This window comes from Cuculus canorus, chromosome 18, assembly GCF_017976375.1.
Source record: "Cuculus canorus isolate bCucCan1 chromosome 18, bCucCan1.pri, whole genome shotgun sequence".
In the NCBI taxonomy this organism is placed as follows: Eukaryota; Metazoa; Chordata; class Aves; order Cuculiformes; family Cuculidae; genus Cuculus; species Cuculus canorus.
The window spans coordinates 4,777,002-4,791,730 of record NC_071418.1 but is presented as its reverse complement, the minus strand read 5'-3'; the positions used below and the strand labels follow the sequence as shown (position 1 = coordinate 4,791,730).

Sequence of the window (14,729 nt, the reverse complement as noted above, 5' to 3'; positions counted from 1 at the left end):
TGTAAATAGCCTTCACGCCAAACAGGACCTTGGCGTCGCTCCAGCGCCGTCACAGGTCGTGTCAGTGCCGAGCACGCGGGCTGGGATGCCAAGCAAGGTTACCCCAGGCAGCTCACGCCGGGACCCAGTTAGGAATGCAGCTGTCGGCATGCGGAAACCGGGCGGCGGGGTGAGCAAAGGAACTGCTTTCAGGAGGATTTGTGTCAAGGAAAACCCTGGGACATCAAAGGTGGGGTTGCTATCAGCTGCTCGCAAGCGGGAGATGAAAGGCGAGGAGCCAAGAGGAGGGGGGGAGCAGAGATAAGCGCTTGCTTCCAATCCCCCCGTGGGGCCGGAGCAGCTGAGTACTGTGTGTCCCCTCCAAGACCACTCTGTCCCACACAGCGTGGGCAGCTGGATTGCATCCCCCGAGGATGCTCGCCCTGCTCCCGCTGCCAGGATGGGCAGGAACAATCCCATTGTGCTGCCCAGCTCCCAGATCCACAGGGGTTAATTCACCTCTGAGTGCAGTACAACCGCTCCAAAAAAGCACAGTGCCAGGGTGAAGCCCAAGGAGCTGGCAGTGCATGGCTGCTCAGGACTTTATTCCTTGGTCTGAAATATGCAGGAATGGCAGGCACGAGCTCGTACTCCTCCACTGTGCCCTGACACCCAGCAAACCATTGCTCCCAGCAAACCATTGCTCTCAGCAAACCATCATTCCCACCGAAACATCACTCACAGCAAACCATCGCTCCCAGCAAACCATTGCTCCCAGCAAACCATTGCTCTCAGCAAACCATTGCTCTCAGCAAACCATCATTCCCACCAAAACATCACTCCCAGCAAACCATCGCTCTCAGCAAAGCATCATTCCCAGCAAAACATCACTCCCAGTAAACTATCACTCCCAGCAAAGCATTGCCCCCAGCAAAGCATCATTCCCAGCAAAACATCATTCCCAGCAAACCATCATTCCCAGCAAACCATCACTCCCAGCAAACCACCAGTCCCTTCCTCCCAGTGCCACACACGCAGAAGAAGAGGGTTAATCCTGAGGAGCACAGCGGAGCACGCTGGCAGCATCCCATCTGCTTCCCCACTTTATCTCATGGTTCAGCAGAGGGTTCCATAAATACGAAGCAAATACCAAAACCCTGATGGACGCAAAAAACGAATCCAAGCTCCCCGCTGGGACCTGGCTCGTGGTGCTTGCGGGAGGTTGGACTTTAAAAGCAAAATCAGGCTGTATCTGTGGGACTCCTATTAATGCCACTTTTTTTTTCCTTTCTTTTTCTTTTGGTTCTGCAAAAATCTTGTGCAACTCTGAGAAAAATGCATCGCCACACTGCTTGTCCTCCTAACTGGGGTTTTTAGGTCAAAAGAGCTGTCAGCAGCTGCTTTTGTATGGGCAAAGCTGCAGGGTATGGGGTTGGCTGCCCTGCTTGAACTTCAGTAACGGGCACGTTTGCCAGCCAAGGAGCTGGGAGAAGGAGGGCTTCATTATGTCTCGGTCTGGCAAGATAAAGTGGATACAACTAGGTCCGAGCTCCTGGGATCTTTTGTTTCCCATGCTTTTGTACCTTTTGCAATCGGAAAGGAGACGCCGTGCTGGGCACCGCAGGCAGGCAAGCATCCCCTAGGATGGTGTCCCCAGGGAAGCTCGCCGGGCTGCCTGCATAGGGCATTTTCACCTATAAGCCCAGATTTATGAACAAAGTGTGAAATAACTTCATTAATCCCAAAGCCCTTTTACGCTGGCACCCAAAGCAGCACCCGGCTGCCTCTGGCTGTCCTCCCTCTGGGCCATGGGGACGATGCTCCTGTGGGTCTGCACGTCGCCAGCTCTGAGCCTTTTCACCCCCCACTTACCTGTTGTAGCTCAGAGGCGGTGGGACCTGCTGTTAGGAGGGAGATGTCACCAGGGGAGGGTGGCTCTGCCTTACCTTGTGCCCCACGTCTGACCACCCAAAGAGAACAGGGGACACGTCCAAGCCGTCAAAACGCCTGTTCGGGGGAAGCGTCGCCCCAGCCAGGGCCACCAGCGTAGGGAAGATGTCCAGAGTGCTGTGGAAAGAGGTGACTTTCATCAGAGCGAGGAGCAAAGCACCCCGAACCCCACCTGTACCCCACAGCCCCTCACTCAGGGGCACTTTTGGGACGCTGATGGCCGGGGAGTGCCTTGAAGGTAGCAGCTGCTTCCCAGCACCCATCCCAACAGCTGAGCTCTGCAGAAAAGGTTAAACCCGGCTTCAAGCAGCGACTCAACCCCGACAAGCCCTCGTATTGCACATCTCCCACCCCCGGCACCGGCTGCTCGCCAGGCACTGCGGGTTCAGCCAGATTCTGCCGCTCCCCGCGCCCGGCAATTCCCGCAGCCGCAGGGCAGGGGCACGGTGGGGAGTGGGGCAGCCTCCTCCCACCCTCCTGTCCTCCCGCCTGGGGACACACGGGCAAGGCAACAGGTCACCCTCTGGAGAAAGTGCTAGCACAGGGACTTTTTACGCCAATGACAGCAGATCCCGTTGCCCCAGGAAAATGTGGTCTCGCTTTTGCATGGCGCAGCACGAGCTGTCGCAGCCAGAATGGAAAATGAGAGCGGTGCTATTTTGTGCACTCCCACCAAAACGCCCGTCAGCATTTCCACCGTAAACCTCTCGGGTTTTTCAGGGGCCTCAGCCGCAAAAGAGTGCTTTGGGCTCATCCTTGGTTGCTTCCCAGTGCACAGGGAAGGAGCGGGTGACCCGGTGTCCCTCTGGCTCCGTAAGGATGCAGAGGGTGAAAGTCTCTGCTTTCCTGCTGGCTACCTGTGGCCCCAGGGCCAGAGCTCAGCCACGGCGATTGCCCACCCGCTGGCACATCCCCATGGCGCAGAGGGGCTCAAAATTGAGCAAAGTCATTGCTGGGGTGAGACAGGGACCACTGGCCACCTGGCTCTGCCACTAGCCCCTTGTGCAGCCTGGGCATGGGCTTCCCCCTCCGTTGGTCACATTCCCCAGCAGGATCCAAGCTCGACTGCAGTGGGATGCAGGACAGCCAGCTCACAGCCCCCATGTCTGACCCCCACCTCCAAGCGTCCTGTCCCCCTTGCTAAGGGCATCCCTCCCTCTCACAGACACGGTCACGGGTGACCCCACTCCTCACCAGCACATCCCACGACCCCAGGGGACAGCGGGATGTCAACATGGCCAAGTGACACATCATAGCGCTGCCCTCTCCAGGGACGGAGCCACGGCACAGGCTCCGAGGAGCTGGCAAAGCCACCAGTGCCGGGCAGCCAGTGGGGACACCGCCAGCATCCCTCTGGCTGCAAAACCCTCATGCCAGCAGCTTGGAGGGTCAGTTGGGGCAAGGAAATTGCTGAGGGAGGCAAAAAACACCAGGTCCCCCAATCTGGAGGCACCACGGTGCTGCCACCGCGTTGCTCCTGCCCACTGCCTGGTGGCTGCGTGAGTAGAGAGAGAAAAGAGCCCCGGGCTTTGGGGCCCCCGGTTCTCCCATTCACGGAGTTTTAATTTAGCTGCTAAGAGACGGAGAGAACAAATAAGAACAAACACTGCTGAGAAGCAGCCCCGGTACGGTGCTGGCGGAGACGGCCCCAGCGGCCAGGCGAGCCGGGAGGCGCTGGAGGGAATTCTGGCTCCCCACTGCACCCAATCCAGAGCACATCCCTGCAGGCATCTCGCTGGGATCAGTCTGGGACTACCCAGAATGATAACCCAGGGCAGGTCCCAGTCAGCACTTCAGGTCCTGGGGGCGCTTGGCACCCTCAGGATCTGGCCCTCAGCATGTGGATGCTCCCAGGGTTGCACCAAGTGGTCCCAAAGCAGCGGATGGGACTGCTGGAAACCGTCACTGAGGTGGGAGGACAACATGATTGAGGGCAGAGTTGGATGAAGATCCTCCAGGCTGTGGGCAGATATAAACCTTGGGAAAAGGCATGAAAATATAGGATTTTGGTTAAAATTGGCATCAAAGCAAAGACCTTGCCAGCAGGCACATCCTGGAAGCCAAGCTGGGAAGTCATGCTTGCAGGGAGACGGGAAGCCACGCTGCCAACCCCCTGTCCCGGCCAAGATTTAACAAAGTCACTTGAACACTGAGGGGAAAGGGTCTGGTAGTGCCCAGGGATGGGCAGCTCCTGGTGCAGAGCTGCCCTGGGCGCTGTGCTGGTGATGAGCACCCCAGGCACGCCGGGGGCTCGAGTGCTGCCCAGGCAGCTGCCGGCAGCTGAACCAGCTCTCCCCACACCCCAGCCTGCTTGCCCAACCTGCCCAGCCCCACGCTGCCGGCACAGCTCGAGTGGTGCAATTTGCTTCTTCCCATCCTACTGACCTATTTCTTCCATGCCCTACTTTTGGGTTGGGGCAAGGAAGGGCAGGAGCATCGCGGGTGGCTCCGACGATTATATATAATTAAGAAAAGCCAACACGGCAGGTTTTGGTAGAAACCAGCATGCAGGTGCAGGTCTGTGGCAATGCATCAGCATTTCTCTGCCGGCTCCAGCTTCCCCGGCCCCTGGGCACAGTCACCCTTGCTCACCCCTCCACTCCCTGTGCCGGGAAGGATGCGATGCTGGGGAAAGACAAGGTGCAATCCTTGGCACACTCTTCTCCCAAGCCAGATGGCAAAGCTGTCAGCGTTTTCATACCCTCAGGGGGAGAAGCAGGTTCATGCAGGCAGTTAATGCCTGTCCTTGCCCAGCTCCTGCTCTTCTCAGGAGATCCCACCAGACAGAGGCCCCTCCTTGTGTGCAGAGATCTCCCAGCTGCACACAGATTTCATTCCCTCTCCAGTTTCTTGGTCTTCCCCATCACCTGGGGGGGACAAGTCTTCAACCACCCTATTTCATACATTCATGCTCTGAGGGTGACTCTAGGGGCACAGAAAAGCCACCTGCGAGCACCGAGCAGCCCCTGCCTCCACATCCCTCCACATCCCCTGCATCCCTTGCCCCCAAGCTCAGGCTGTGGCCAAGACCACAGTGCTAACAGCTTTCTCAGCACGATCCATCACTCACGTTCCTCAGCCTGGCTCTGTGCTGCTCCCCGAACAGGGAGTTGCCTCTTCCAGATCCCAGGGTGTCACCCTACCCCTTGCGGGCATGGCCCCATGGCAATGCTGGGCTGTACTGGGGAGGACATTGGGTGTACTGCGACTCCTGGGAAGCTACAGAATAGCTTTCTGAGTGCCCGGTGTGTCCTGCCAGCGGCTTTCTAGATTTCCAGCTGCTGGACTGGAGCTGGGAAATGCAAGAGATAAGGTTTTCAAGGAGATAAACACCTCTGGGAGGGGGGGAGTAAGGAGGCTGATGGGACAGGAGGGTGGGGACAGGCACTGATCCTGCCCCGCGCTGCGCTGGCTGCCCGAGCAGGCACAGGATGGCAGCTCTGCTCCAGGTCCTGCTGGCTGGTCCATTGCCCACCCATAGAGAGAAAGGGTTTGGAGATCAAACCCCATGGGTGATACGTGCACCCTATGCCCTTCGCCAGATGTCAGTGACTCAGCTTATGCCTCAAACCTTCCCCTGCTTGCAAAAACCCAGCTCCTAGGGCTGTCCTCAGGCCCTATAAGCGATAAGTAGCTCCAGCTTATCTGATGGGCCTCATAAACACTCACCACCTCCCCAGGGCCCACCAGTCAGGACCTGCTTCCAGCAGCTGGGACGCTCGTTCCCAACGTGCAGCAAACTCCCTCAGCCCCACCACCTGGACCTCCATCACTGTGTGCTCTGAGGGATTAAAGAGGACAGGACCTGGCCCAGGCTGTGCCCCTCGTGCTGCATTTGCTGCAAAGATGGGCTGCAGAGAGGGCGAGCCGCAAGCGCTGCACACACAGGTGCAACTGCTGCAAGGAGAGGTGCAATATAGCTGCGATAAAGACCCCTCCGTGCCATCTTCCTCCGGCGAGAGAAACCCTTCCTCTCCACTGTCAGCAGAAATGGCAAAAGTCGCTCGCTACCTCCCAGCCCGGCCGCATCCTGCGCTGATTGCAAGCACATCTCTCCAGCCAGCCTTTCCCACAACCGCACCCTCCTCCACATAAAGCCATTCGCAAACCACAAAGCCTAAGCCTGCTTCTTGGTGGAGAGAGAGAACATCATCATCTTTTAATTATCGGGAGGCACTCAGCCACCGCGGCCAGGAGGCACACGGAGCCCGGTGGCTGCTAATGCCAATCCACCAGCCTCACAAAAAGCCCTTTCAACTCCTCTTTGCTGAAGCATTAAGTCTTACAGGATTGGGAGAGGACGAAAGTACGAAGTCTGGCACAAGGCAAGCAACAACCAGCACAGGCAGCTACTGCTGCCAAATCCAGATCATCACCGAGGTCCCAGCGCGGGGACGGTGAATCCTTCTAAATGGGGGCAAAGGGGTCGCCCTGCTGCCCCATGGGATCCAGTCAGGTTCTCACCTCAGCAGAGCGTGGCTCGTCTGCTTGGCAGGGATGCGGCCAGGCCAATACGCCAGTGCCGGCACACGGTGCCCTCCTTCCCAGGTCGTTTGCTTTGCTGAGCTCCCACCTGCAAGAGAAAAGAGCAGCGCTCAGCATCCCACTGCCCAGGAGCTTCGCATCGGCTGGGAAAAAAAAACCTGACCCCGGAGCTTCCCTGGGAAAAGAACTACTCAAAGGCAAAGATGGAGTAAATGGTCCCAAAGGAGGGTGATTTCGCTGGAGAGGGAGTTGGGTCAGGCGAGGAAAAACAGTTACAGGAGTTTTTAAAAGAAACAGGGAGAGGAGAAAGAAAAAGGGTCTCAGTTTGGCACTGCTTTGTGTTTCTCCTCTGCTTCAGCAAGCAATGAGAAATGCAGCCAGCTGTTGGAGCTGCCCCATTTCCATCCACTTTTGACCAGAATACGGAGCAGGCGGGAAATGTAGGAATTTATGCCTGGGGCTGCAAATGGTCCCGTGCAGGCAGCTGCTGCCCTGCATGCCGTAAAGCACCAACAGCCCCCTGACCTGCTGGAAACCTGCTTCATTAAAAATACCATCCTGCTGATAACCCCCTTGCAAGTAATTAACTTCTTCAGTTGTTTCCCTCACATCACCCAAAATAGCTCTGCTCTGCCCTTGGGTTTGAGACGCAGGACACAAGGAGGGCTGCCTGGTCCCTTCCTTCACCTGGGATGCTGAGCACTGAAATAAGGGTGCTGAGCACTGAAATAAGGGTGCTGTGCACTGAAATGTAAGTACTGAGAACCGAAATCGGGTTGCTGAGCATCAAAATGGGTGGAAGGGCATAAGAGAGCCTCTGCTTTGGCTGTAGCCCAAAGGGCCCCTGGCAGCTTGGGGCGGGGAAGGGCTGGGAATGGGGCAAACAGAAAATCCCAACAATCCCAACGCGATTCACCGAGCAAACTTCCCAGGAGCAGCTTTTGTCTGCCCGCTTTTCAGCGGGCACATAGCAACGGCACTCGCCCAAAGCCATTTCCTCCAGGCAGAGCCAAGAGAGAGGTGATGTCCCTGCTGCGGCACAGCCGCCTCACACTCCTCGGTGGCCTTGTGATTGTCCCCATCCCAGCTCGGCCTCTCCGGGAATCACTCCCTGATGCTACAGGCAGCTGGGATGATCCTGTGCTCTTAAGCGATGCCACTGTACCCACACCCAAAGAGCGCAGTAGGACACAGATGGCACTGATGCTACAGTGGCACAAGGAATAATCTAGGGAAAAGGTTCCTGATCCCACTGTCAGGAACATTCCACCCATCTCTCCCATTTCCCACACAAACTTTTAGCATTTCCCCTCAATGAACATCCCTTTGGGGCCTGCAGCAGTGGGACACAGCCACCATCGGGGTCTCTTGTGGCTACCGGGAACATAACAGCGCTTCCAACGTGCATCTCTTCCAGCTTTTCCTGCCTTCAGGTGCCCGAGGAAATGACAGCAATTAATAGTGACCCCCATCTCTGCACGTACATTAAATAACTCATCCTCTAAGGAAAGCAGCTGCATTTCAAGGGCTTTTCCATGCATGGTCAGGGGTCTCCAGGAGGACATTGGGTGGGTATTTCCCTCCAGAGCATTGGAGCCGCCTGTGAACGAGCTCACATGAAGAGTTTGGGCAGTAAATGGGGCTGAAACACCCCAAATCCAACCAGGGTTTTTTTTTCTGCAGAGTGGGGATGATGCAGTCCTGCTGCTGCGATGACTGTGAAGGCTGTGACTTTCCAGGAAAGCTGAAGCAAGCATTCCCTTGCCAGGATGAAATCCCTGGTCCCACCACGCACAGCAGGTCCTCAGCAAAGAGTCACCAGGCTTGGAGCCTCCCAAATCTGCCTCAAAACAGCATCACATCCCTGAAATGTGTATCTCCACCTCAGCACCCTCCTTTGCTGGGCTCCAGGCCCTTGGGTGGCAGATGGGATTTTGGGATGGGCTGGAGGCTGCGGGAAACTCTCCAGCTGGAGAACGGAGGGCAGACATACTGCTCCTTCCCAGAGAGGACCAACTCCAGTGACCACCCAACATCACTGGAAAACATCCCTGGAATTTAGGTTGGACCTTAAAAGGAACGCCCAAGCTCTGAGAAGCTGTGCAAAATGTATGGACTCCTGAGCAGCTTGTTCTCCCCTGCCTTCCTGCTCCTCAAAGAGCTCTTCCTGCTCCTCAAAGAGCTCTTCCTCACCCCTGGGATGGCACAGCCGAGCATCGCAGCCACCCAGCAGCCACACCAGTGGATGTTTGCAGCGTTAGACCCGCCAGCAGTGGACAGTTTAACACCAGACTGGCTTTCAAAACATCCATGCAACAACCAGCCGAGGGATTTCAGAAGTCATCCTTCCCGGCTGGTATTTCCAGCCAGCTCCTCCAGCCCTGCCAGCCTGACCTCCCCCAGCGGTGGCAAGGGCTTGGGGTGTTTTTGCAGGGCAGTGAGATGCTGGAAAGGGGCTGTGTTTTCCTAGCTTTGTTCCCGAACGCTGGACTGCCTGTACCATCTGCTCCGGCTTGTGACTTGGTTGCTCAAGAGCAACCCGGGCCGTCAGCAGGGTTTGTTTACTAAAAATGAGAAAAAAAAAAAAGAGAAATTAAGGTTACAATTTCATCCTGGGGCCAGCCGAAGGAAGGGCTCTGGGAATGGGAAAGTGAGCCAGCCCAGCAGCACAGTTTGCCCAGGGAAGCGGCCACGGTTGCATCGCCGGGGTGTCAGGAAGCGGAGGAGGAAAGAGGCGCCCGCGGCCCCTTCCACCACCGCTCCCTCCCTGCTGACCCCGAGCAAAGAGGGGAACCAAGCGCGCGTTTACACTGCGTAATACAAGCAGAAGTGGGAAACGCCTGACTCATGCATGCTTCTGGCCACTCCGGCTGAAAAAAAAAACCCACCAAGCAGATGGCTTGGCCGGAAAAGGAGGAAAGGCAGAAAAAAAAGAAAAAAAACAACCCAAAACGGTGGAGAGAAAGAAAAGCAAAGTCCCACGGCACTGGGAGGGCTGCCAGAAGCTCTCCTTCAGCAAGGTGAGGGTCTGCGAGACCCTCACAGAGCTACCCAAGTGCTTGGGTAGTGAGAGCATCCGTCTCCGAAAGCAGCAGCCACTCACCTTGAGCTACAGGGTGACGGCGACCTGAGGGCAGCTCCCTCATAGCAGCTTTTTTATGGGAAAATGTGGCTGCTTGAAAGACAAGGTATTCTGGGGTGTCTTCAAAGTGACTCAGTGCAGGGCAGCGGCCAGCAGAAAGGCTGAGAGTGAAATGCTCCCCATTTTCCCCTTGATGGGCAATGAAGAGGTTTGTGGAGCAGCCCCTCCTGCACCCCTGGGGACAGAGAGCACCCACCCAGCCAGGTTACCTCGCTGCCTCTGCCAGGCACCCACAAACGGCCCCACGCGTCCTGCCAGCTCGCACTTCTGTGCCCAGGGCCCGTTGTCACCTGCAAGAGAAAGAGATGTCCCCATGAGCAACACTGGGATCAGGGGATTGGGGGACACACATCAGCAACGGGAGGTAAGCAAGGACAAGCAACCCCTCCATCCCTCCTTCCCATCTCAGTGATGCTTTCCCACATTAGCAAGAGCAGTGAGTTTATTTTTATTTGTAGAAGTTTATTTTTTTATGGGCGAGGGGCTGGAGAGGAGCCGGGGCACAGAGGGGGCAGCTGCCACCAGCTTTGGGCGTTAATGAGCAGCAGAGCGGTTCCTGTCATCAGGAGCACGACATCCTCATTAGGAAGGCTGCTCAGTGAGAGCGGATTTGGGCTTCTTAATGAACGAGGATTTGCGGTTTAATTAGACATGGTCCTGCTGGCTCAGGCCCGTGACCGAAGCTGGGTGACGGGGTGGGCACCTGGCTGAGCAACCACAGCACCTTGAGACCCCGTTCCCATGATGTGATGCCTCCGGGCAGCTCGCCCACGGCTGCTGATCACTCCCCATCCGCAGAGCAGCCAGGGGCACCGAGGGCAGGGGGCGAATCGAGAGGAGACCTTATCACTGCCTACAGCTATCTGAAAGGAGGTTGTAGAGAGGTGGGTGTTGGTCTCTTCTCCCAAGTGAGAGGAAAGAGGGAATGGCCTCAAGCTGCGTCAGGGGAGGTTCAGATTGGACATTAGGAAACATTTCTTCACCAGAAGAGTTCTCAAGCACTGGCAGAGGTTGCCCATGGTGGTGGTTGAGTCCCCATCCCTGGAGGTGTTTAAAAGACAGGTGGGTGAGGTGCTCAGAGATATGATTTAGTAGCAGATGGGTATGGTTGGTCTTGATGATCTCAAAGGTCTTTTCCAACCTCGGGATTCGATTCTATTCTATTCTATTCTATTCTATTCTATTCTATTCTATTCTATTCTATTCTATTCTATTCTATTCTACCCTACCCTACCCTACCCTACCCTACTCTACTTTACTCTACGCTACTCTACCCTACTCTACTCTATGCTACTCTACTCTACGCTACTCTACTCTACTCTACTCTACTCTACGCTATGAAATACAGGTTCTGCACCCCACCACACACACCCTCCAGGGCTGGGCCGGTGCAGCCTCCAGTATCACCCCCAGCCACCGCAGGCGGTTTTCTTTCCCGCTGTACCTGCAAACCAGAGGAGGGTGTTGCCCTTCCCGTGTCTGTCCGCGACCTGCTTTATCTGTCCCACCAGCATATCCATCTCGCTCAGGGAGGCTCCGTAGATGCCTCTGCCCGAGGCGTGGGGCAGGGGGACCTCCAGCGGGACGTGCATATGGGCCAGCGCCAGGTAGAGGAAGAAGGGGCGGCCACTGTCGCTGCACAGGGAAGAAGGGGAGCAGTTAAGCCAGGTCAGGGAAGGGGGCAACAGGAGGCACCCGCTCCCCTTGCAGGGGGGATGCTTGAACCACTTCTTCCCTGCTCAAACCTCTCCACATTGTCCCCTCAATGCTGACCGTCCTCCCATTTGGGACAGGCTCATCGCTTCCTCCCGAACACCTCCCAGACACCCCCGCCACCCACCCACCTCCCTCCTCTCTCTCATGGGGACCACTTTGACCCTTTCACCGCCTCCCCAGCGAGCACTCGGCCCCTGACAGTGATTTTAGCAGAGGATGAGCAGCAGAAGGACACCCACACCAACCCCAAGTGTGGCCTCGGCACTGCTGAGCAGCCCCAGACAGGGAGAGCAGCACGTTCGCTCACCACTCGCTGCCCCACTGCCTGTTTGCTTTTAAATCATCAGTGGACACGTCCTGTTTTCTTGTTTACGACTATATTTATCTCCTCCAACGAGGTCCGCTCTTCCTCAGGGACCTCTGAGGGGAAGGGTGGGATGGCAAACGGTGAGGAGGGGCCGGATCCGTGGGACGTGCCCCAACCCGCGCACGCGCCCAGCTGCCCCATCGCTGCCTCCAGAAAGCTTTCGAGGCCTCGTCAACGTGTGCTTCGGCGCTTCCTTCCTTTACCCGTCACCCACCTGAGGATGGAAAATCAGTAAATCCCATCCTGCCTGGAGCTGCCTCATCCTTCCCCAGGAGTGCTGGAGCCCTGCAAAGGGCTGTGAACCCCCGGCATCCTGCCCAGCCCCTGCCAAATGCCACAGCAAAAGGCTATGCAGCATCTTTCCCCTTGGGATGCTCGAGACCCTACAGTGGTAGAAGCTGCTTCCCTTCGTTCACATCCCAACTGGGAGCACCAGGAATCCACCAAACAGATACTCATGCCCACAGCATTCCCACTTACTTTTCACATCAACATATCAGAATCTTCTCGAAATCTGAGCAAACATTGAATCAATAACTTAAGACAAACGCCCTTGACTTTTGCTCCCATGTTCACCACTCTGTAAGTGTCCCGGGCAGAGCGAAGTCTCACCACCACGAATTGCTCAATTTTACCATGACTGATTAAAAAAATAGTGAGATGACAAATCCAATGTTCTTTTGTTGGCCCATTATGAATGAGTCAGGCAGAGGGAAAACTGGAATAAGCCATCAAAGAGAAGGAGAGAAAAGGCAGGCACCTGCTTAATCCTGTTCTCCGTGAACGCAGATAACCCCAAAATACTACAGGGAGTTTAAAGGTTTTTCCTATTAACCTGAAGCTCACCCGCTTGGTTTCACTGCTTAACAGCATCCACGCAGCCCAGGGGCCTGGGGGTTTGCCCGGGAGGAGGGACAACTGCTGCCCTGCAGCCCGGTGCCTGGAAACCCTCCAGCCCTGTTAGAGGCACACATCCTGCCTGCACGGCTGGGCCACGCCGAGGCCAATTCTTGGTACCCAAAGGGGATAAACTATAGTTATCGTGCGAGCAAAACAGTCCCCAGGCTTATAAAGAGCCGTTTCCCTGCAGGCTGCTCCCTGCCCAGCCCTTCGCTGGCCTGCGTTACACCAACCATTCTCCAAGCATGCCCACAGGACCCCCTCTGCCATGGTCTTTCGTCAGGTCTGTGTTATCACACGGGATGGGCTCCGACACGGCTGCCCGGCAGCGCTCCCCCTCCTCGCACTGCAGGGAGGTGTTTTGCAAAGTCACAGTTCATAATCCGCTGATAATAGGGATTAAAATTACACAACCCATCAGCAGGGCTTTGGGGTTGTCATCTTGGACTTTGCTCCTTGGGGAAGAGCAAACCCAGGCTCCTCATGTCCCTGTGTGGCTGGAGAAGGAAGACCTTGAAGCTCAGGGATCTCGGAGCACTTTACTTCCAAAACGGAGCGTATGGGGTGGGTTTAAACACCTCTGGGTGCTGTTCTGGCCCTGCTTCTGGAACTGCTGGGGGCACCCATTCAGCGGCATTCCCGCACCCCTGCCAGCACCCCCACGGCCCAGCAGAGCCACCTCGCCTGGTGACACCACACAGACGGAGGGATGGATGACAGAGGGATGGCAGTGTTTCCCTCTCTCCCATCCTCACTGCATGCCACCCCCAAGAAGGAGGCACAGCCCCGCTCGGAGGCTTTGACCTTCCTTGTAAACAGCAGTTTTAAAAGCATGTGATCCCTTTAGAGGAGATGCACCACAAGGCCACAACAACGAGCCCTGCAAGACACCAGTGACAGCCTGAGTGTCTTCTTCCTCCTCGGCTGGGAAGCCAAGCCATGGAGACTCCAGCTCAAACTCTGGGGAAACACCCGTTTCTCCCAGCATGACACCAAGGTGACGCAGAAGACTCTTGCGGTGACCCATGAGCGCTCCCAGCAAAGCGGGAGGGGGACAGCGGGTGGCTTCTCACCTTGCCCTCTGGATGAACCGTGACGCCTCCTCTGCATAGCGCGCCGCCAGGCTGCTGAGGTTGACAGGCTGTTGGACAATGGTGACGTTCTCAAAGAGAGGAAGGGCCACCTCTGTGTAACAGTCCTTTCTCGTCACCCTGCTGGGAAAAAGCCACCGCATCCTTGTCACCAGAGCAGGCACAGAGCCCAGACGCTCTCCTGGCTTTGCAGAAAGGTGAAGTCAAGGCAGAGAGAGAGTGGGAAGGAGGATGGTGCCGACATCCCTGTGGTATGAGGTGCTTGGGGACCCATCCACCTCTGCAACCTACACCCCGCTGCGGGGTGCCCAGGGCAAAACTGAGTGCGTGGAGCATAAGAGGAGGTGACAAGGGGAAAGCACAGCTCTTGGAGATGAGGATACTGGTGTAAATGCCCACCTCCCAGTTCCAGCACTGGAATCGCACCCCCATACCTGTCAGCAGCACCGTGCCGAGGGCAGGATGGGCACGGTGGGAGGTTGTAGCCAGGAGTGTCCGTGCAGCCCATGTCATTGCTGTAGGGGATCCCAAAGTAGTAGTCGAAGCCTGAGGGGTAAGCGAGGCTATCAGTGGGGACAAGGTGACCACAGGGTGCTCAGCTCATCCCTGCCGGTACAGATCTTACCACGGAAGCTGGGGTGATGGCGGCCGTGGTGTCCAAGGTGCCACTTGCCTGTGTGGAGATCACAGAACATCATTTCAGAGGTTATTGCAACTACAACCACCACCAGCCATGGCTCACAAGGTGCCCACAACGCTGGGGGCTTTAATCTAGCAACAAGAGAGGCTCCTTGTTCCTGCTGGCTGCACTTCCAGAATGCCTTCATTTTGCAGAAACACAGAAAAAATGCCTAAGGTATCTCACGCCTGTGCAAATGGACTGCCTCCAGCCCTCAAAGGCTCTTTCATGCATTTGCATTCAGAGAGGATGACTTCCTAACCCCTCCAGAACAACCAGCTCCATCCTCTGACCTCCAGCATGCGCTTGCTCCCACTGAAAGCACGGATCCAAGAGGGAGAGCAGCAAAAGCTAAGTAGGAAAGGAGAAAGCAAGGACTTTTCTGCCATCACAATGTTCGCGAGCAACGGGAGCTGCAGA

At 56.3% G+C, this 14,729-nt stretch overlaps 1 protein-coding gene across 3 annotated transcripts in view; it reads right to left on the bottom strand.

Moving 5' to 3' along the window:
* ARSG (arylsulfatase G) overlaps positions 1 to 14,729 on the bottom strand; it is a 61,228-nt gene that overhangs the window by 35,068 nt on the left and 11,431 nt on the right. For 2 of the 3 annotated variants that reach the window (XR_008452950.1, XM_054083737.1), the window contains exons 4-10: positions 14,256 to 14,303; positions 14,065 to 14,176; positions 13,613 to 13,753; positions 11,001 to 11,191; positions 9,766 to 9,846; positions 6,394 to 6,502; positions 1,926 to 2,046 (exon numbers count right to left, since the gene is read on the bottom strand). Coding sequence is in view for 2 of the 3 variants with exons in the window: in XM_054083737.1 (XP_053939712.1) it covers positions 1,926 to 2,046; positions 6,394 to 6,502; positions 9,766 to 9,846; positions 11,001 to 11,191; positions 13,613 to 13,753; positions 14,065 to 14,176; positions 14,256 to 14,303 (803 nt within the window). In the remaining variant the exon portion in view is untranslated. The remainder of the gene's footprint in view (positions 1 to 1,925; positions 2,047 to 6,393; positions 6,503 to 9,765; positions 9,847 to 11,000; positions 11,192 to 13,612; positions 13,754 to 14,064; positions 14,177 to 14,255; positions 14,304 to 14,729) is intronic. The other variant, XM_009563894.2, reaches the window with a different exon arrangement.